The sequence below is a fragment of the Eurosta solidaginis genome, chromosome 1, assembly GCF_040869045.1.
Source record: "Eurosta solidaginis isolate ZX-2024a chromosome 1, ASM4086904v1, whole genome shotgun sequence".
Lineage (NCBI taxonomy): Eukaryota > Metazoa > Arthropoda > Insecta > Diptera > Tephritidae > Eurosta > Eurosta solidaginis.
This window is the reverse complement of record NC_090319.1, coordinates 396,253,068-396,275,975: the sequence shown is the minus strand read 5'-3', so window position 1 is coordinate 396,275,975 and position 22,908 is coordinate 396,253,068. Positions and strand designations below refer to the sequence as shown.

General features: G+C 42.2%; 2 protein-coding genes across 3 annotated transcripts in view; one reads left to right on the top strand and one right to left on the bottom strand.

Moving 5' to 3' along the window:
• Positions 1 to 1,041: 1,041 nt before the first annotated feature.
• Positions 1,042 to 22,908, bottom strand: part of Pi3K92E (phosphatidylinositol 3-kinase 92E) — a 97,140-nt gene continuing 75,273 nt past the window's right edge. For both annotated transcript variants that reach the window (XM_067763743.1, XM_067763742.1), the window contains exons 6-10: positions 21,288 to 21,875; positions 7,590 to 7,896; positions 7,359 to 7,529; positions 1,384 to 1,503; positions 1,042 to 1,321 (exon numbers count right to left, since the gene is read on the bottom strand). In XM_067763743.1, the coding sequence (XP_067619844.1) occupies positions 1,193 to 1,321; positions 1,384 to 1,503; positions 7,359 to 7,529; positions 7,590 to 7,896; positions 21,288 to 21,875 (1,315 nt within the window). In that variant the 3' untranslated portion in view covers positions 1,042 to 1,192. The remainder of the gene's footprint in view (positions 1,322 to 1,383; positions 1,504 to 7,358; positions 7,530 to 7,589; positions 7,897 to 21,287; positions 21,876 to 22,908) is intronic.
• Positions 10,431 to 12,232, top strand: LOC137238570 (uncharacterized). The gene is made up of 2 exons (XM_067763744.1): positions 10,431 to 11,965; positions 12,043 to 12,232. The coding sequence occupies exon 1, from the start codon at positions 10,483 to 10,485 to the stop codon at positions 11,509 to 11,511; it is 1,029 nt and encodes a 342-aa protein (XP_067619845.1). The 5' UTR covers positions 10,431 to 10,482; the 3' UTR covers positions 11,512 to 11,965; positions 12,043 to 12,232.

The window sequence follows — 22,908 nt, the reverse complement described above, 5'->3', positions numbered from 1 at the left end:
GAAATAGAAGGGTGGTTCATTTGGAGAGGCTAGCAGCGGTTAGATCGACAGATTTGTCTTATCGGGACGATCAGACTTAGGTGGAGGGCAGTGTGTTAGTGACACTAAGTGATACTCACATCACTAGTCTCATGCTAAGTAAATGAAGCCACAACAACAATAAAGCAGGCAGTCACTTGTATCTACATAAACGAATCAATCGTTATGTCTACACATATGTACATACGTACACGCAGCGGATAAGAGACGCACAAACACATTATCTGAGATGCTACCAAAAGTAGGCAATTATCTGTGGAAGTGTCACTCACATATACACGCGCATATGAGAAGCTATACACCTGCATCTATAGCAGTAACTAAGTAAATTCTGGAAACGCCTAGAAGTACGGAACGAGGAAATCGAAGAGCATAAAAGAGCGCAATCTGAGCAATCACCAATCAGTTTGATTTAAGCAAGCTATCAGTTGCGAAGTATAAGTGTTATTGTGAATTACTTTAATAAAGGCCATTTTGCATTATTGAATAGTGGAGTTATTTATTCAACAGTTTAGTGATTCGAACGTCAGTAGAAGAATTGAAAGAAGCGGAATTTCAGTAAATTCGTTACAATATTATGGTAGAATATTAAGATATATTTTCCAAAGATTAAAAAAATCGCGCGATTTTGTTTTGAAAATTTTCGACTGCGGACTGCGGCGGTTTTTTGTTTAAGCTTCTCTTTCGAAGGAGAGTTGAAGTCAATTGCCGTCATTACACTTAACCATCATCGGACTTACGTTAGGGGATATCGATGACCATTTGTGAGACATCGCACCTATTCAATAGGGCGAAGCACTGCTACGAGAAGAATAAGAAGATTGAGGATTCAATTCACGTTGAGAGTTCCATCAATTTGCGCAGGCAACCCGGTGTATTCTAAATTGCCGCCTATCAAAATTAAATGAATTATTTGCTTTATAGGTTTTAAATCCAATTAAACCCTACCTATCTACATAATTTTTTTCTTGAAGCCAACTCATAATAAATAATAGACGACTATTAGTTTGTATTTTAGTTGACTGTGAACGCAACTGTGTATTTGTGCGAAAAGTATTTGAATGGTGATAATAAGTTTTTCGAAACACTCCAGGCCATGAAGTAGCTATTCGATGATATACGTATTCTATTACTCTTTTGTATTTATCTTTATTCATTGCTTATTATTCTTTGAAAAATTATGCGAAGCCCAATTCAATGATGTCTTCCAAGAGTTGACTAAAGCTTCGCTGAACTTTGAACGAAAATGTTCACGAGCATTTTCCTCAGTATAATCCAAAACCTAAATGGCATATTCAATTTACAATTTTAAAAAAATTAACAAAATTTTAATATATAATATACCAAAGTTTCCTTTAAGTAGTTTAAATCCTTTTCCGATGACAACTCTGGTAATCCGGTTGATATCATCATTGAGAAAAGAGATAGTATAAGGCATCCATGTTTTCGTAGTACCAAAAATGCCTGAAATAAAACAAAAAAAAAAAAACAATAAAAACGTTTTGACAAATACATAGGCCCGGATTTTCAATATTTGGTTAAGCTACGCCTAAACTGCAGAACTAAGCAAAATCTAGTCAAATTTAAACTGCAGTTAAAGTACAGATCAGTTTTTAGTCACAGTTTAAGGGCGCCTTTGTGGTCGCCTTTTTTGAACGGCAATACTGTTGTTCCATTATCTATGTAGATAATTTGTAGATATAGGAACAGCTGTATTTTGTTTACATATTCAAAAAAGTAAAACGGCTGAATCAAAATGTGTATATAAATAAATGAAAGCTCCATAAAAGCAAGCATAATAAATGAAATCGTTTATCCGAGCATCACTATGATCAGTTTCGTCAGGGAAAATATTGTAACGAATTTAGTGCAATTCCTCTTATTTGCAACCTTCTCTAACTCCACTATTCAATAATGCAATATGGCCTTTGTTAAAGTACTTCACAATAACACTTATACTTCGCAACTGATAGCTTGCTTAATTCAAACTGATTGTCGTGCCTCAACTGTTGCTGCTTTTTATACTGTTTGGTTTCCTCGTTGACATATTTCTAGGCGCTTCTAATTCTAGAATTTACTAGTTAGTTATCAGCTATAAATTTCTCAGCGATAACTACAGATGCACGATTTTATAGCTTCTCTCATAGCCCATGCGCGTGTATATGTGAGTGATACTTGCACAAATGATTGCATACTTTTGGGAGTATCTCAGATATATGCATGTTTGTGCGCTACTCTCCGCTGCTCGTATGGACATATGTATAGACATAATGATTGACTTGTTGATGTGCATACAAGTCACTGCTTAGTATCGGCTTAGAAATGATAGTATCCCTTAGTGTTGCTAATATTCGTCACACTGCCCTCCACGTAAGTCTGATCGTCCCCATCAGACAAATCTCTCGATGTAACCGCTGCCAGCCTTTCCAAATGAACCACTTTCATTTTGGTTCGTGGTTTGCCAATGGTTTGTATGTGGTACACTACATCGTTGGTCCGTTTTACAACTTTGTATGGGCCTTCCCAATTACACTGCAATTTCGGGGACAAACCTCTTTTTCATTGTGGGTTGTATAACAGCACCAAATCTCCTTCCTGAAACCCTTCCGAATTAATTGCTTTATCGTATCTGACTTTCTCCTTGTCACTCATAATCTTTGCTCGTTGCCTTACCAGATCGTGTATCTCTCTCAGCTCTTCTTCCAAGACACCAGTGGATTGCTTGACATTTCTCTCCGCAACGGCATCTATCCCAAACTTCAAATCAGCTGGCAGTCGAAGGTCATTGACAAAAATTACCTTTGCGGGAGTTTGGCCCGTTGTCTCATGCACTGCCGATCGGTAATGCGGCAGTTACCCACCGACGTGTGCCGTACGTACGGACGTTTGTCGTACGAAACACGTTTGACCGAACCCTCAAGCCCGTAGGAATCAATGTGTGCGTCTGTGTACATGTTCATAACATAATTGTGTGTGTATTGTTTACAGCAAAGCACTGTTGCCATTCACCAGTTTGCATGCATGCTTATGCAAACATCAACTTTTGGAATTACAGTTTTTCATGGTGCAAATGGCAGAAACAAATACTGAATAACAATTTCTAGTTCATTTATTTGTAACCTCCAATTTTATATAATAATTTTAGGATATTTCAACAAAATTTTAAACAATCATTAGGCTTTTTTGTATAACAACTGCAATTGGTCCAAACATAGCACAAAATAGTTTACTAGGCAACTCTGTCTTGTGAGAGAGCGATCAGCTGACACGTTCTTACGGAAAAAATCAAAATTGTTTTGATTTCTACGTTCCGCGCTACGAACGTACAGGCGTTGCACGTCGGTGAGTTTTCGTTTACATTGCACACTCATAAGATAGGTCGTGTCAGCTGACACGTTTTTGGTACGTACGTTCGTGAGTAACTGCCGCATAAGCCATCAAGAATAATGATATGTGTGTATCCCACTCTTTATGGTACTTGTCTACTACTTTCCTTAAATGCTCCTCCATTGTTCTATTGAAACGTTCCACCATACCAACGGACTGAGGATGCAATGCAGTTGTCCGTGTTTTTCGAATGCCCAACTTATTATGCATTTCTTGGAACACAGCTGATTCAAAATTCCTTACTTGGTCAGAGTGCAACTCCATTGGTACAACATACCTTGCAACCCAATCGTTTGTAACCACTTCTGCTACTGTTTCCGCTTCTTGGTTTGGGATAGAGTATACCTCTGGCCATTTACTGAAAAAATCCATAACCACCAGTACGTATTTGTTTCCGCGATTGCTAGTAGGAATTGGAGCTGCGACATCCATGGCGATCCTTTCAAATGGTGCACCTGAAATATACTGCTTCATCTGGCCATGACTTCGTGCTTTGGGCTCTTTCGCTCTGCTGCAAACCTCGCAGTTGGCAATCCACTCGGTGACCGACTGACGGCAACCAACCCAATGGAATCTCTGCTTAATTTTTTCGAGCGTCTTCGTGATTCCAAGATGACCTCCACTTTGACCATTATTCAGCTTGCTGAGCACGTCCGGAATCCTCTTTCTGGGAACAACTATCAGTTTCTTCTTGCATTGACCATCCTCACTCTCCCATACTCGATGCAAGCAACTGAATATCAATTCTAAACTGTTCACTGTATCCAATATGACTTCGCAATGGGACTCTCTGCTGACATCTCTCTGGTTGGTCTTTCGTTTCGTTCGAGCCCTTGCATAACATGTGACAGATCTGTATCTTCTAGCTGACTCTTTCTTAGTTGTCCCATTCATCCATGCACGTTATAGTTATTAGCCGGACATCTATAATGTCTTCTTTAGCCTCGGCCTTTGAACAGTGCTTGCATTCCAAACTACATGGTCTTTGCGACATTGCATCAGCATTTCCATGGGTACTACCTTTTCGATGCTCAATGGAAAAGTCATAGCTTTGTAGTCGCTCGATCCACCATGCCAATTGTCCTTCCGGATTATGGAACTGCAGAAGCTGCGTTATCTGTCCTGATGCAGAATCGCTGGTCGTAGAGGTATTTGTGAAAATGTTTGATGCACTCTACCAATGCCAATTGCTCTCTCCGTGTAACGCAATAGTTCCTTTCTGGTTTTCCAATCGAACGGCTGTAATATGCAACTACCTTCTCCTGTCCATCGACCAGTTGTGATAAAACGCCTCCTATATCATATCCACTCGCATCTGTATCTAGAATAAATGTTGCTCCTGGAATCGGATATGCCAACATTGGGGCAGTGCACAAACGCTCCTTCAATGTTTTGAATGCCATTTCTTGCTCCTTCTTCCATTCAAAAGCTTTATTTTTTCTTGTAAGCTCATGGAGGCTATGGGCTTCGCTGGAAAAGTTTGGTACAAATCGACGGTAATATGTGCACAGCCCAAGGAAACTTCTTAATTCCTGCAAGTTCTGTGGTCTTGGCCAATCCTTTACTGCCCTTTATCTTTTCATCCGCTGTACAGATACTTTCTGTCGTTACCTTGTGACCCAAATAATTTACCTCCTTTTTAAACAGCGAACACTTTTTGGGATTTAGTTTCAGACCAGCTATTCTCTAGAAAACTTCCTGCAAGTTTTTAAGATGTTCATCAAAGTTCTTGCCCAAAACGATTATGTCGTCCAGGTACACCAAGCATGTTTTCCAATGTAGTCCTTTCAGTAACTGGTCCATGAGTCTCTCAAAAGTAGCTGGTGCATTACAAAGTCCAAAAGGCCTCACTGTAAATTGCCAAAAACCATCACCGACACCGAAGGCTGTTTTCTCTTTATCTTCCTCCTTCACCTCAACTTGCCAGTAGCCGCTTTTCAAGTCCAGTGTGGAAAACCATTTCGTACCAGATAGCGAGTCCAGAGTATCGTCAATTCTTGGCAATGGGTAGCTATCCTTTTTCGTAACATCATTCAACTTCCGGTAGTCCAAGCAAAACCTAATTTTTCCATCCTTCTTTACAAGTACTACCGGTGAGCTCCATGGACTAGCTGATGGTTCGATGACGTCGGTGTGGCTCATTTCTTGTACGATTTGACTCACAACTTCCCGTTTCGCCAGTGGAACACTACGAGGAGCTTGACGTATCGGCCTCGCGTCTCCAGTGTCAATTTGATGTTTCACAACATTGGTGCGGCCTGGTTTGGAACCATCTTGGTCAAATATGTTTGCGTACTTTAGGAGCAGTTGATTTGTCTTACTCTGATAATCTTGATCTAGCCCCTCCGTCCATGCCGTGATGTCATTTGAAAGATCAGTCTTGCTAGTTGAAAAGTGTTCCTGGAGCTGTTCACAGTTAATAACTATTTCAGCCTCTTGGCATCTTCCCAATATAGCTCCTTTTGTCAGTTTGACTGGTGACTTGAACTCATTGAGTACTCTTTCCGGAACACGTCCAGGGTTTTTCCTACAAGTATGTTCGGTGTTGATTTGTTTGCTGCCTCGACAACCCACAATTTGTTTGTCCCACAATCTCCATCAACCTTTGCGCAGATGACTGCTTCGGATTTTGATGGTATTTGCTGACTCTCTTCCACCAGCACTCGCGTATTGCTGTAGCCTCTCTCGCAGCCGAAATTAAGTGGCACATCCATGTTCTTATATCGCATAGTCTTGCTTTGCATGTCGATCTTGATGCCTTGGTCGATTAAGAAGTCCGCTCCAATTATGATTTAATCAACCATCTTGCCTCTCGTAGCCGTGCTTGAAGTTCCATCTTATTGCCGGTTGTATTCAATCCACGGCTCTCCAACTCCTTCTTCAATTGCTGGATCTTCAATTCACTCAACTTTGCCATGTCCAAGTTGTATTCGCAATCTTCGGAATTTATGCAACAACTCCTCTTCCGACACCAATTGTAACGAATTTAGTGCAATTCCTCTTATTTACAACCTTCTACTAACGTTCGAATCACTAAACTGTTGAATAAATAACTCCACTATTCAATAATGCAAAATGGCTTTTATTAAAGTACTTCACAATAACACTTATACTTCGCAACTGATAGCTTGCTTAAATGCAACTCATTGTCGTGCCTCAACTGTTGCTGCTTTTTATACTGTTTGGTTTCCTTGTTGACATATTTCTAGGCGCTTCTATTTCTATTATTGGCGGCCACCGTGGTGTGATGGTAGCGTGCTCCGCCTATCACACCGTATGCCCTGGGTTCAACTCCCGGGCAAAGCAACATCAAAATTTTGGAAATAAGATTTTTCAATTAGAACAAAATTGTTCTAAGCGGGGTCGCCCCTGTCTGGGTCGCAGTGTCTGGCAAGCGCTTCGATTGTATTTCTGCCATGAAAAGCTCTCAGTGAAAACTCATCTGCCTTGCAGATGCCGTTCGGAGTCGGCATAAAACATGTAGGTCCCGTCCGGCAAATTTGTAGGGAAAAATCAAGAGGAGCACGACGCAAATTGGAAGAGAAGCTCGGCCTTAGATCTCTTCGGAGGTTATCGCGCCTTACATTTATTTTATTTTACTTGCTCAAATGATTGCATAATTTTGGGAGTATCTCAGATATACGCATGTGTTTGTGCGTTACTCTCCGCTGCTCCTATGGACATATGGGTAGACATAATGATTGATTTGTTTATGTGCATACGAGTCACTGCTTAGTATCGGCTTAGAGATGATAGTATCCCTTAGTGTTGCTAATATTCGTCACAATATAAATTTTTTATATAAATAAATGTATAACTAGTAACTTTTGAATGTGTTCAAAACAAAGACGAAAGCAAACAGCTGACAGTTTAAACTTCAGTTAAAGGTGACTGAAAAACCAGGCGCTGGTGTAAATATTTCGCTTATTTACCTTTTCGCACATATTTTGGAAATAAAGAAACTCTTCAGAATCACGATCGTTACGACCTTTGCTTATCACGTATACAAAATCATGTGTTAGTACAAACGGAACTCTCTCACGACGAACACCGAACTTCTCTTTAAAATGTCCAAGGATATGACCAAAGTCAATATGGAAAAGCTATAGAACAAAGAAGAATATAATTTAACAAAATTACTTTTATTAACTGTTATTGCATACCTGTCCATTACGTTTTACCATAATATTGTCGGAATGTCTATCAGCAACACCCAAAACGTAAGTGGCTACACAATATCCCGCGCAACTTAATGTAAACTCATTGATGGCTTTGTTCATTTCTTCCTCCGTGCGATTATACTCCTTCAACCAACTAAATAAGGAGCCTTTCTTAAATGGAGATGTTGCTGAGAACATACCCTTTTCTTTTTGGATGTTTGCGATTGTTTCGGCATTTAATACTACCTCGATCATTCCTAATCTACGTTCCATGCTGATACAGTTGTAAATATTCATACGAAAGTCCATACTAGAATAAAAATTGATTTATTTATCTATTTTGCAGCTATCACTAAAATATGTTTCAAAATAAATAAAGTTGATAGATTAGAATTTATTATTACACAGCAGGCCCGGCAGACGTTGCCTTTGGTCTATCGACATAAGTTTTAAGTCGTGTCGTAAATACTAATCTAGGCAAAGAGCTATCCATATACAAAATTTCAGGCAAATCGAACCATAAACATAATTTGTTCGAATATATCGGTCCTAAGTCCACTTTCCGAAAAAAGTATCGTTAGTACTAATCTAGGCAAAGGGCTACCTATATACCAAATTTCAGGCAAAACGGTGAATATAATTTGTTCGAATAGATGGAAAGAAACTTCACAGGAACACTCTGCGGGTTGCCGTCAAGGGACCCTGCAAATTTGAACTAAAATCGGTGGAATGGTTTCGGAGTCCATAAGCTGCATACAAACATGCATCCTTTTATATATATATAGAATAGAAGACCCGGCAGACGTTGTCCTGCCATAAATTTAGCCTATCTGCATACATTTTAATAAGCTTTTTCCGTCTGACTCTGCCCTCCCCCCTCTTCACTTTTTCCTAATCCTTTTATTCACTCCTCCCTCCGTCTTTTTCGCTTCATCTATCTCCATCTTCGTCCCATTCTATCTCTTTGTCTATCTCCTTCTCTCTTTTCTCTTCTCTCAATTCCTTCTCATTCTTCTGCATTCCTTATTGCCTTCCCAGAGGGTGGTATGTATTTTATTCCAGTCCCACTCTCCGAGTCTCAGTCCCAGTCCTAGTCCTAATCCCAGTCCCAGTCCGTCTCTGGATAATATATTACTCCATATTGTATAAGCCCCCCACGGTTTTATTTAGCTTGAGTTGACAGGCAGGCCGCATGCACGGCCGCACAGCCGTTGTGAACGAATCTTGTAATTGAAATTTAAGTAACTTCCCGATAAGCTACAAGCTTGAAACTTGGAATATAGTTCAGAACCCGATGACAATGCAATAAGAAAAAAATCGCAGCTAGGTGGCGCATGGATCGAGATATTCACAAAAATCGTATTTGTGGTCCGATTTGGCTCATGCTTGGAACACATAATACATACAAGAATAGAAAGCGACCTATCAAAAAATCGCCGCTAGGTGGCGCAGGGAGCGAGATATTCACAAAAATCGTATTTGTGGTCCGATTTGATTTGGTCCATATTTGGAACACATAATACATACATGAATAGAAAGCGAGCTATGATGCCCGATTTGGCTCATATTTGGAACAAATATTGCATACAGTCCGGTAGAAGAGACATCAAAATATTTTGGAGTTGGAGGAGGGACAAGCATACGTGGCGCAGAGTCGAGTAAAGTCTTTGGAAGGAATATGTATTTAGGACTTTGATTGTAACAAATTGTCAGGAAAGAGTCCTTGTAATAATGAGTCACTAAATGAACTAAATAGAATGAGAAATAATAGGCAATTAAACAAAGACTAAAAACTTGAAAATAAAATAATTAAAAAAAATTGTTTAAGTTAAACGGTTTTATTGAAAACAATACTTACATGAAGTAATAATAATACGAAAAGCTAGAAAATAATTAGGTAGGTCCTAGGTACTAGTCATCACACTCCTTATCAATCTATGGCGTTGATCAGACAATTAAATAAAAGCGTTGGACGCGTCATATTTCTATTATAGTCAGAAGTAAAACCAACTGAACCTTAATCAGGTTATGCTACGCCTAACATTTTTAGAAATTTCACGCGCCCAACGCTTTTATTTAATTGTCTGATCAACGCCATAGATTGATAAGGAATGTGATGACTAGTACCTAGGACCTACCTAATTATTTTCTAGCTTTTCGTATTATTATTACTTCATGTAAGTATTGTTTTCAATAAAACCGTTTAACTTAAAAATTTTTTTTAAATGTTGTGACACGTGTTTTTTATATATTAAGATGTCGATATGTATGTATGTATATTATACTGGGTCTATTTATTTATTTTTTTTGTAATTTTTATAGTTTTCGAAAGAACCTTTTTGTGTAGTTTTTAGTTTTTTTTAATTTTTTTTGTAAGATTTTTGCATTTTTATATTTTTTTTGTAATGGTTTTTAAGTTTTGTAATTTTTTTTTTGTGTAATCTATCAGAAATGAAGGTACTTACTCGTCGTTAGTAATAATTGTGTGCCAGCCCTAATAGTCACTGGATGGATTGCAGCCAACGCCATCTAACAGTCAGATCGGTTGCACGAGCAGAAGGTGTAATGTGAAAAATATAAGTATGGCAGCGCTGTCTTTTAGGCAAGAATCTGGCGATCAGCCAATCAGGTGCTCGCTTTGATTCTTGCTTAGCTGACGCAGCCCTATGTAGGAAAACATCGGTAACTTATTATAAGAAAGATGTTTTAAAAAAATGTGAAAATATGGCAATGATGTAGACACGAAAAAAAAAGAAAGAAGATTGATTGAGAATAGAGCACTGAATGCGAACGGATATAAAAAAAAACCCAACCTTGGCATTATTATTACAAATAAACCGGAATTATAGCTCAGGTGTGAAAAAAAGAATTTACGTACCACAAAAACAATTGAAAAATGAACATTCGTGAGGAAATGGCCAATATCTTGGCTGATGCTGGGGTGGAATTTCCACAAACAGCTACAACAACGCAGTTGCGGAAATTGTTAAAAAACGTGGTTGGGACTGGCCAAATCCCTTCCACCAATATTGCAGTACGCGTTCCTTCAGCTATTAATACAAATGATTCATTTGCCGCGGATAACCAAAACATTACCAATGATGTTATTATTTCTGGTGCTTCCGGCACTGCTGATGCTGCCGTAACCGATGCCGCTGTCACCGATGTCCCTGTCACTACAGACGCCATCACCACCGCCGCTGTCATCGCCATTCCCGACGCTGAAACCGCCGCCATTACTACCACCGCTGCCACTGCTACTACCACCGCTGCCACTGCCACTACCGACGCCATCACCACCGCCGCTGTCATTGCCAATACCGACGCCATCACCACCGCTGCCACTATGGCCAATACCACAACCGAGTTCACTGAAGAAGCTGCAGGCATATTATACGGGGAAATGCCTAACAGTCCACAACATATAAAAGATGAACTGAACAAAAGGATAGAAATCCTAAGAAAGGAAAAAGAAATCCTGACGTTGGAAAAATCCGTTGCGGACTTAAAACGGGAATTCCAAAACGCACGAAACGACACCCCCATTGGTAACGGTAGGCTACAAATCCCAAATCGTTTAACTTTTCGGGACATCGAACATACCATCACAAAATTTGACGGTGAAAATAAAGCATATAGCGTGCACGACTTTCTTCGCAATTTTGATAGAGTCATGCAGATGGTAAATGCAGACGACATTTTTAAGTACACTTGCTTGTGCAATTCTCTTTGCGGTGACGCTAAACTTTTACTGTATAGAGACGTTCTAAATTACGAAGATTTAAAATCGCTTTTGGTTAGAGAATTTGGTCGGGTGGTGAGCGGTCACGAAGTATACAAAGCGTTGGCCACTCATAAATGGGATAAAAAAAAGCAGCATTCGCCGATATGTGTTGGAAATGGAAAACATCGCTGCTCGTTTTGACTATGTCGACGAATTTGAACTGATTAACTTTATAGTTGATGGCCTCCAAGACAGGTCCCCGGAAATATATATCCTAATAAACGCAAGGACGATGAAAGAATTCAAACAATCGCTTGACCTATACGAGCGTCGTCGCTCATCTCGCCCATCTATATACGACAACGTTCAAAAACCGAAACCATCAAAATCAAATACGCCAAAGAACGATGAAACTGATGCAGCAGAAATACGCTGCTTCAATTGCACCCAAATGGGACACTTTCAGAGCAAATGTCCATACGAAAAAAGGCCGGTGGGAAGTTGTTTCCGTTGCTGGAAGATGGGCCATGACCACCGCAGTTGTACTAACTCAAAAAAGGTACTAAACTTGAAGAAAACCGTTGCTGCAGTCGGGACCGACACTGAAGATGGGGATGAAGAACGTTGCTACCGAATGTTAGGATCTATGAATATGGTAAGTGTCGCCTATGTAACAAAACAAGTTAAGTGCAAAAGATTTATGGATTGTTTATCTCTCTTTGATACTGGCAGTCCAACTAGCTTTGTTCGCAAGTCCGCCGTGCCATTTGATGTGAGCGGAGTCGCCAAGCAGTCAAAATATCGAGGATTGGGAAATAACAAATTAATGATTTTTGGAAAAATTAAATGCGAAATAAAATTTAAAAATAAAATAGATGAATTTGTTTTAAATGTGGTGCCTGATGACACTATGGAGATTCCTCTAATTTTAGATAGAGATTTTTTAAAAAGATTTCATATTTGCTTATGCTTATTAGGTGATGCGACAATTAAACATACAAAACAAGAAAATAATGATATGCCAGATAACACTTCTTATTTCTGTGCACTTAACTTGAATAATATACCTAGTCATAAGGGTGAAAAGAGGCATTCAGAATTACAAATCTCTGTACCAAATAGCAGTATACGGGTAGAAGATGTTGAGCTCGAAGAAATAAACGTAGTGTCTCATGAGGCTTGCAGCGATGGGTTATGCCCACTTGATCAAAATTTTAGTGAGAATATTTTTAATAAACAGGCCGCCTGCATATCTGAAATTAATATAAATCAAGAATTAGAAGAAAATAGTACTGATGTATTGAGAAAGACCTTAGAAGATAACTATTTGAGGCCAAGAAATATCGAATCTAAACCGTATGATTACGAGATGAAAATAAGGTTAGTTGAGGATAAACCATTCCTTGCGTTGCAAAGGCGACTTTCTCATTATGAAAAAGCTGAACTTAGAAAGATAACGGATGAATTATTGGAAAAGAGTATCATTAGGCCAAGCGATTCACCATATGCCTCTGCGGTTGTATTAATAAAAATAAAGAATGGCGAAATTCGTAAATGTGTTGATTACCGACCGCTGAATAAATTAACAGTTCGGGACAATTTCCCGTTCCCCTTGATAGAAGACTGCCTCGACTATCTAGGCGGAAACAAATTTTTCTCAACACTAGACCTAAAAAACGGGTTCGTCCATGTTAAAATGGCCCCAGATTCCATTAAATATACATCTTTTGTAACGCCTTACGGTTAATTTGAATATATGCGTATGCCGTTTGGGTTAAAAAACGCCCCCGCTGTATTCCAGCGATATGTCCACAACATTTTCAAAGATTTGGTTGACGATGGATCGATAATGATATATATGGATGATTTAATTGTAGCCACGGTAGAATTCCAAACCCACGTTAAGATCCTCGGCAAGGTACTTAGAAGAATGAAGGAAACGAATTTAGAACTTAGGCTAAATAAATGTATGTTCGGGTTTAATACTCTCGAATATTTAGGCTATTCAGTCAGTTCGGATGGCATTCGCCCAAGCGATGCGCACATAGAAGCAATCAAAAAATATAGGCTCCCGAAAAATTGTAAAGAACTTAAGACCTGCTTAGGCCTCTTCTCATACTTCAGAAGGTTTATTCCGAATTTTGCTAAAATAGCTGGACCATTACAAAAACTGACACGAGATGGTGTTAAATTCGAACTGTCAGAAGACAGTTTACGAGCCTTTAAGGAACTTAAAATAAAACTGTCGTCCGCCCCAGTGCTTGCAATATACGATCCGAAGAAACAAACTGAGTTGCACTGCGATGCAAGTTCAGCAGGTTTCGGTTCGGTCATACTCCAAAGACAAACGGACTGTCGTTTGCACCCGATTATGTACTTTTCAAAAGCCACCTCACCCGCGGAAGCAAGATACCACAGCTTCGAACTGGAAACCCTGTCCATCATATACGCTCTACGCCTGTTTAGAGTTTATTTGGAAGGAATTCCGTTCAAGATAGTCACAGATTGCAACTCCCTTACGATGACTTTAAGTAAAAAACAACTTAACCCGCGGATAGCCAGATGGGATCTAAAGCTTGAAAATTATAACTATACAATTCAACACAGAGGTGGAGTTAGAATAGGATAGGTTAGGTGGTAGCTGCCCTGATAAGGATAGCTCACTTGGACAACACGAAGGTCCGTTGTGATACAACATACACCAAAAATAACGGTGACTTAGATCTAGCTACTTAGAGAATCGTTGGGTAGCAACGATAAAGCTCCGAATGATACCGATCTCAACTTTGGATACATCCTCGGGAGATCCAAGTGAGTCGCGACCGAAGTACTTTCGCCTAATTCTGGCAAAGCTGGACAATCAAGCATAAAGTAATTTGGTGATTCCACCTCATCATCCTCCATACAGCTGCAGCAGGATGGAGTTTCCAGTACATTGAGACGTACCGCATGGATACCCATGGGACAGTGCCCTGTCAAAACCCCAATGACCATTGATAGGTGAGCCTTAGTGAACCCAATTATTTCAGCAGACCTCCTGCCATCCACTTTTGGCCAGAAAGATCTTGCTACCCTGCAAGACGTGGTATCCGCCCAACGTTTTCTGAGCTGATTCGAGGCCCAGCTATGGAGGAGCAATCCACAGGTGGCCAGCGGGATCCCGAACTCCCTACTGCCATCTTCATCCGGTTCAGTTGTACCGATGCGGGCTAAGAGATCCGCTTGACAGTTACCCGGGATATCACTATGGCCCGGGACCCAGATAATCTTAATTGTAAAATAATTCGATGCAATCGCAAGCGAGGCCAGGCACTCCCAGACCACCCTCGATCGCACTGTAGTTGAGCTCAAGGCCTTGATAGCCGCTTGGCTATCAGAGTAGATGTTAAATTCCCTAACCGTGGTAGCACTGGATAGCATTCCATCCATACACTGCAGTGATCAGCCAACTTAAACTTGCGGCTTAAATTTAGCTCTTGATAAAAGACCCCCCCCCCCCCCCCCCACCAACCTTTCCATCCAGCTTTGACCCATCCGTGAACAAGTTAACCGGTCCCATGCCCCAGATAATTCCTCTTCCCCAATCCTCTCTCTCTGGAATAACTGGGGTGAAGGTTGTATAGGGAGCAGTTATCGGCATACAGTAGTCCGTTCTGTCCGGGATGAAGTCGAAACTGGTAAGAAGGCTAGAGTGTCCGCGGTCAGAAAGTCTATATCCCATATCACGAAGCCTGACCAACGACCTTGCCGCGGCCGCCTTTCCCGCAATATCTACTGGGTATATGTTCAGCATGACGTTCAGTGCCAAGGTAGGTGTTGTTCTGAGAGCGCCACTGATACCGATCAGCGCCGTCCGTTGCACTGACACTAACATTTTGGAGATGCTTGTTGTTGTTGTTGTTGTAGCAATGCTCGCCCCACCTAATAGCCGCGACCGATCACAAATTGTCATCAATATCCTCTAACGGGAGTCCAAGGAAACTTGCCGTTTCAACAGGGGTGGACCATAAGGAAAGGGGTGTTAGAGGCGTTGGTTCCACATTACAATTAAAGAGATGGTTGGTGTCATGTGGGGACACATTGCAAGCGGGGCATACATTTTGTATGTCGGGGTTGATTCTGGATAGGTAAGAGTTTAACCTGTTACAGTATCCAGAACGAAGTTGAGCAAGAGTGACACGCGTTTCCCTGGGGAGTATGCGTTCCTCTTCCGCGAGTTCTGGATATTTTTCTTCAAGTACTGGATTCACCGGGCAATTCCCGACATAAAGGTCCGACGCCTGTTTATGGAGTTCACCAAGGACCTGCTTGTGTTTTTTCGCTTCATACGGCTGGGTTCTCAGGTGCCGTATGTCCTCAAAATGCTTACGGAGATGACTCCTTAGGCCCCTAGGCGGTGCTGGTTCGTCAATCAGATGTCTGTTGGGATGCCCAGGTTTCTGGGTATTCAACAGAAACTGTTTGGTCAGCATCTCATTTCTCTCCCTGATGGGGAGTATTCTGGCCTCATTATGCAGATGGTGTTCTGGGGACATAAGAAGACAGCCCGTGGCGCTTCTGAGAGCAGTATTTTGGCAGGCCTGTAGTTTCTTCCAGGGGGTAGTTTTTAGGCTTGGCGACCATATGGGTGACGCGTAGCACGTAATCGGCTGGCTAATTGCTTTGTATGTGGTCATGAGTGTTTCTTTATCTTTTCCCCAGGTACTGCCAGCAAGGGATTTGAGGATTTTATTACGGCTCTGAATTCTCGGAACAATTGCGGTTGCGTGCGCACCAAAATGTAGATCCTGATCAAACGTCACACCCAAGATTTTGGGGTGTAGGACAGTCGGTAGCGTAGTGCCATCGACATGGATGTTCAATATGGTCGACATTTGGGGCGTCCATGTTGTAAATAAGGTCGCGGAAGATTTAGTCGGTGACAATGCCAGGTTTCGCGAGGCGAAAAAACTGGAGAGATCAGGGAGATAGCCGTTTATTTTATTGCATAGCTCATCGATCTCTGGGCTGGGGCCTGTGGCCATTATTGTGCAGTCATCGGCGTAGGAAACGATTGTGACTCCTTCCGGTGGTGAAGGTAGCGTAGATATGTAGAAATTAAACAAAAGTGGGGATAGGACACCACCCTGTGGCACCCCTTGTTTAATTCTCCTTGGTTTTGATGTTTCGTTTCTGAATTGCACCGATGCCTGCCGACCACCCAGATAATTTGCGGTCCACCTTTTAAGACATGGGGGAAGGGTAGACCCTTCCAGGTCTTGCAGTAATGAGCCATGGTTGACCGTATCATAGGCTTTTGATAGGTCTAGCGCTACGAGTACTGTTCTATGGTGGTGGTATTGATTCAAACCGCAATTTATCTGGGTGCTAATGACATTTAGCGCGGAGGTAGTGCTATAGAGTTTTCTGAAGCCATGCTGATGAGGGCCTAGCTGCAAATGTGCTTGGAAATAAGGGAGCAAAATGGCTTCAAGCGTCTTTGCTACTGGCGATAGGAGAGATATCGGACGATATGACTCACCTACGTTAGCTGGTTTCCCAGGCTTTAGTAGCGGGACCACCTTGGCCATTTTCCATTTCTCGGGTATGGCAAAGGTGGAGAGAGACAGGTTGAAGACATGCGCTAAATATTTGAAACCCTCTTTCCCTAGGTTTTTAAGCATCGGCATGGCTATGCCGTCTGGGCCCACTGCTTTGGATGGTTTAGCGCGACCAATGGCGTCCTCAACCTCTCTAGCGGTGATGGTGATTGGTGACGCGCTGAATTTGTGTTTATGTGCGTGTCTATTGGCTCTCCGTCTATCTTTGTCGACCGTAGGATGCATTATATATTGTCGGCAGAAAGCGCTCGCGCATTTTTCCGCATCCGGCAGCACCTTATCGCCAAAGGCGATGGAAACTTTGTCTTTGTGCTTAGTCGGATTCGATAGGGACTTTACGGTGGACCAAAGTTTACCTACACCGGTAGAGAGGTTACAACCTCTTAGGTGCTCTTCCCATTTCGCCCGCTTGTGTTCGTCCACAAGCAATCTGATGCGTTGGTTTATACCCCTTATTTGGGGGTCGCCTGGATCAAGCTGTCTTATAAGGTCGCGTTCCCTCGCTAAGCTCGCGGGCTCCGCCGGGAAGTGGGGCCGGATTTCGGGAATTCTCCCGGCGGGAATGAAATGTGCCGAGGCGGATTCAATGACCTTACGGAAGGCACGCTCCCCTTGGCGGGCATCAGTCGGGACAGGGAGGGCAGCAAAGCTGCTGTCTGTTGCAGATTTATATTCTTCCCACTTTCCTTTTTTGAAGTTTATGAAAGTGCGTTTTTCGGTGACGATGAAGTCGGCGGTACGCTCGAACGAAATAAGTATAGGCAGGTGGTCGGATGCCAATGTTACCATCGGCTGCCAGTTGACGCAGTTTACGAGTTCTGCGCTCACGATTGAGATATCTGGCGAGCTATGACAGCTTCCTACCATACGTGTGGGGGCGTCTCCGTTTATTGTGCAGAACGTCGTTTCTTCTATTTGATCCGCCAACATCTCACCCCTACTGTCCGCCCGCAAGTTTGAATGCCATAGGTCGTGATGGGCATTGAAATCGCCTAAGATAATGCGATTGTTGCCAGTGAGTAAGGCCTCGATTTTAGGGCGATATCCACTGGGGCAACAGGTGACAGGAGGGATGTAGATGTTGATGATTTCTAGATTTGCATCGCCTGACCGGACAGATAGGCCTTGACGTTCTAAGACATTTCCCTGCGGTCGATGCCAGGATCAAATATATGATATTGCACAGAGTGATGTATGATAAACGCGAGGCCGCCTCCATTTCCGCTCATGCGATCTTTTCTGTGGACATTATACCCAGAGCAGGTCTGCAATGCAGATCTTGCTGTGAGTTTAGTCTCTTGAATCGCAGCAATGCGGATGTTGTGCCGCTTCATGAAATCGACTATCTCCGTAATCTTCCCAGTTAGTCCATTACAGTTTAACTGCAGAATTCTGAAGTGCATGAGGGGTGACGCCGCCACTCTAGGTGTAAGTGACGGGTGACTACGCCTAGGTTGTGGAAGGCCAGGACGCAATTGCTGTTGTGGCCTTGGGACTGGGCGCCCTTGGGCAAGCATTGGGGTACCCGGATGATTTGGGTTTGCGACCTGGCAACATGGCGCGATGAAACCCGTCGAGGGGTTGCCGTCGCGGAGACCAGAACATCTAGGAAAGTGGCACCACCCAAGGCAGGAGCTGCATTGAGAAGAAGACGGGGGCAGGGGCTGATGCTCAGCATTGCTACCAGCTCTACTACGAAGGTAGTAGTTATGAGTGGTATCAGCTGTTTGAGTTGTTGGCGCCGTGGGGCGCGAGCAGCAGCGGGTACTTGTTGTGGCTTGCTGAGCAGCGAGGCTGCTGGAAGGTAGTGGAGGGGCGCTTAGGCGTAAACTACGGGACGCCCTTGGGCGTGAGCAGCAAGGAGCCACAAAAGATTTATAAAAGTTACGTGGACGTCGGGTTTTGGGATCAAGCCCAGAACAACCTGTCCGATGCAACCATCCCTTGCACGAGACACACTGAACAGAGTATGACCGTCCTAAAAAGATTCTTTTCTGGCAAATGCAGCAAAACCATTTCTCAGGACCGGGGTCAGGAGACGGACCCGGATTGGGTTCGATACCTTCCCGGAGTAAGAGAATATGTAGCAGTCCTGCTGCAAGGAGCTGCTGGGAGGATGACAATTTGTGGGAGGGACGAAACAAATTAAATGGGGTCACACTGAAATGACAGTCCTTGGTCGGGAAAAATCCCGAGTCGCTCCGGTACATAGAACCGACTGCCTTGGGAAGCGATTTTGGAGGTGCTCGCCGTGTCCAGTGCTTTCCACCAGACCAGCACCCCATATAGCAGAATCGGTTTGACCACCATCTCATAAAGCCAGTGTACTATTCTTGGCGAGAGTCCCCATCTCATTCCGATAGCTCCTCTGCAGCAGTACAAGGCAATGGCGGCCTTCCTGGCCCGATCTTCCATATTGGGTCTCCAGGACAGTTTCTTGTCCAAAACAATCCCCAAATATTTAACCCTATCAGAAAGTTCCAACGGTACCCCTCCAATCGAGGGAGTTCTGAAATCGGGCATCTTATATCTTCTTGTGAAAAGGACCAATTCCGTTTTTCCCGGGTTGACCGCCAATCCACATGATTCAGCCCACCTAGCCACAGTATCCAGGTAGCCCTGAAGAACATCGCGCAGGGCGCCCAGAAATTTGCCTCTGACTAGGATAGCGAGGTCATCTGCATAGGCAACCACCCAACAACCATTGGCTTCCAGCTCCACAAGAAGCTCGTTGACTACCACAACCCAGAGGAGAGGAGATAGGACACGCCCCTGTGGCGTGCCCCTGCACACCTTCCTCTTAATTATGGCCCCTCCCCACTCCGCTGCGACAATTCTGTCGCATAGAAGTTTGCTAATAAATTCAACCAGAGCCGCCTCGACTCCTAAACCCACCAGAGCTCTTTCGATTGCCCCCGGTAAGACATTGTTAAAAGCTCCCTCGATGTCTAGAAAGGCACCCAGAGCATACTATTTGTGTTCTAGGGACCCCTCTATTTGCTTTACAATCGAATGGAGAGCGGTTTCCGTCGATCTGCCCTTGCAGTACGCATGCTGTGAAGCCGACAGTAACCCCCGAGGTATCCTTTCCCCTAGGTACAGGTCAATCAACCGCTCAAACGTCTTAAGAAGAAACGACGAGAGACTGATTGGCCTGAAATCCTTAAGTGATACATGAGAGCTTCTGCCGGCCTTCGGAATGAAAATAACCCTAACCGTGTGCCAAGACTTCGGGATATAGTTAAGCCTGAGGCAGTTAGTATATATGATGGCCAACCAGCGGCAGGAAATCCCCAAAGACCTTTGAATCTGCGCAGGAATGATTCCATCCGGGCCCGGAGACTTATAGGGCTTGAACGACCCTATAGCCCAGGTTATTTGACTTTCCCGTATTGGAATGGCAGGCACTTCTGCATGGCCAACGACCGCCGACCATGCAGGCGAAGATCCCTGCGCAACTGGGACATCGGGAAAATGATTTTCCAGTAAAAGCCTTAGGGACTCCTCGCTACTCATCGACCAGTCCCCACCATCATCTCTCAGATACCCCAGAGGAGCGGGGTTCCTAGAGAGTATTTTTCTAAATCTCGCGGATTCATTGCAGCCTTCTACGTTTTCGCAGAAGCTTCGCCATGCATCTCGCTTGGCTATCCTTATTTCATATTTATAAATCCCCAGACTCACCTTATAGAGGGTAATTTACTCCTCCTGGCTCTGTTGAAGAGCCGTCGACTGGACGCTCTTAGATCGTCAAGAGAATCCGACCACCAGGGCGGCTTGCCCTTCCCCCTGTAAGTTTTCAATGGGCAGGACAGCTGAAAGGCGCAACAGCTGACAGCGATGCCATTTGCACTCAGGGGTGTGTTTAGTGCGTAAAGGCGGGTAACGCAGTACGGTTATAGAGCTCAAAATTTCTAGTAAGTGATTATCAAGAAATTTCAAATGAATATTGGGTTAATGGTAACCGAATATCTAGCAAAAGTCGACTAGTGGCAACAAAACGGGTAGTCGATTAACCACTGCTAGGCGAATATTCGAATATTGGTATTCGGTTAATAATCGTCCAAACGGTTACAACCGACTAGTCGAAATACTCGCACTCTAGTATGAACCCATGATGTAGCCGAATGAACGAAAAGCTTCTACTCTTCTACTACGCCCAGAACCAAGCTTTGGGCCATCCTATTTCCCCGCAAGGTTCCGCGGACTTCCGTTAAAGGAAATTGATAACAATTAATTAGTGATCGCGCATATCGGATAGGTATTATAACAAAAACAACAATCGCTCTTTAGAAGTACTATATGAAAATTTTATATAGACTATCATCATCATAGTATGAACGTAGATGTTAAATTAGAAAATTTATATTAACTTACCCTTCATTTTTCCACAATTGATCCATAACTCGAAGCATTTGCAGGGTTAACATATCCTGTCGTAAATCATCACCGTTTTTGAATATTATGTAAATATTATTACAACTTTGATCGGCATTTTTTAGCACTATCCAAAGCGGTCGCATCTTGGAGTCCATTACTTTACATTTATCTGGTTGGATACCTTTGCAACGAAAACTAGGATTCAATGGATTTTGTATGCTTTGAAATATATTGCTGTTGCTCTGGCTCGAGAAAAAATCCTGCATTTCTTTGCGTCCTTTTTCTTTGCTTCCTTTTTTTGCAATCAAAGAACCGGATTTTAAAGCGTCCAGGACTTTAAGTTGCTTGCGAAGGTGCGGCACATGTGGCTTGCAGCCTTTCAAATACCCTTCCAACAAAAGACCGAATCGTGTTTGCATAGAAAGTGTTTGCATTTCTGAACGCAAATGCCAAAAAAAATAATGTCCTATACGTTGATTACGTAATGCACGCTCTAGCAGAAATGTTACCAAGTCACAGTCCAAATATGATTCGTGTTTCATGGCCTGAACCAGTTGCAAGAGATATAAAAGCAATTCTTCATCTCTAAAGTGTGAGCACAAATACAAAAGAAAATTAGGGGATATGCTGGAAGCGTGCCGTGAGATAATGAGTTATCTCTTTGGTAGAATCTAAAATTGTCCACGACACTGGTCTAAAATGCATTGTGAGGATATACTGATATTGGGCTGCGATTCATATTTTAAAATTTATCTTTCCGTGCTATGTGTGTTTAGAACATTTATTTATAGAAACCTTTTTAGCATTTCCATTTATTATTCTGATTAGATAGCCTATCAGATATTTTTGTCCATATGAATTTAAAAAATTACAGATAATTCTTTTTCGTAAAAGTTCGGGAATATCTCAAAAACTATTCCAGTTCTTTACAGTCGTCGGAAAACAAATGAGAAGTTCCAAACCAAAACGCAATAAGACACTCATAAAAATTCCTAAATAAATGCGAAAAAGTGCTCAGTCAATGGAGACATGAAGGGACCACCTATCAACCTACTGCAAAACCGTCTATCTGGTGGCATTTGAATTTTACAGGATAGGAGGAACTTATTTTACACCCTTTTTTCTTTAGGATTTTTTCCAGTATAAATTAAAGTAATCTTTTTTCCTACATATAGTAGAACATTTATAATGTATATACTTAAAAATGTTCGTGTTTTCCCTGTTAGGCGCTTTATATAAGTAAAAGCGCTTAAATGTAATAGTGGAGTCCGATTTCAATTGAACCGCAATTGTTCATTTGTTCCATTGAGTACTCTGAAGGAGTTTGTGATCCTGGCTCACGACATGGCAATGTATATTGGCCCACATTTTTTATACGTATAGGGGTCAGTTATGGAATATTCGTATACCCCTTAAGTACTCTTAAAGTAGTCCTTAAATCGACCACAACTTTTCCCAATTCTTATAAACAAATTTTTCAACTTTAAAACCGTAAAAACCTTATGAAATTATTGCGTTTTGCTATGAGAAGTATTTTTTGAATTGATACAGAATGGCTAAACTTTATGTTTTTTATTTTACATAGACATTATTACACAGGTTTTAGAAAATGAAGTTA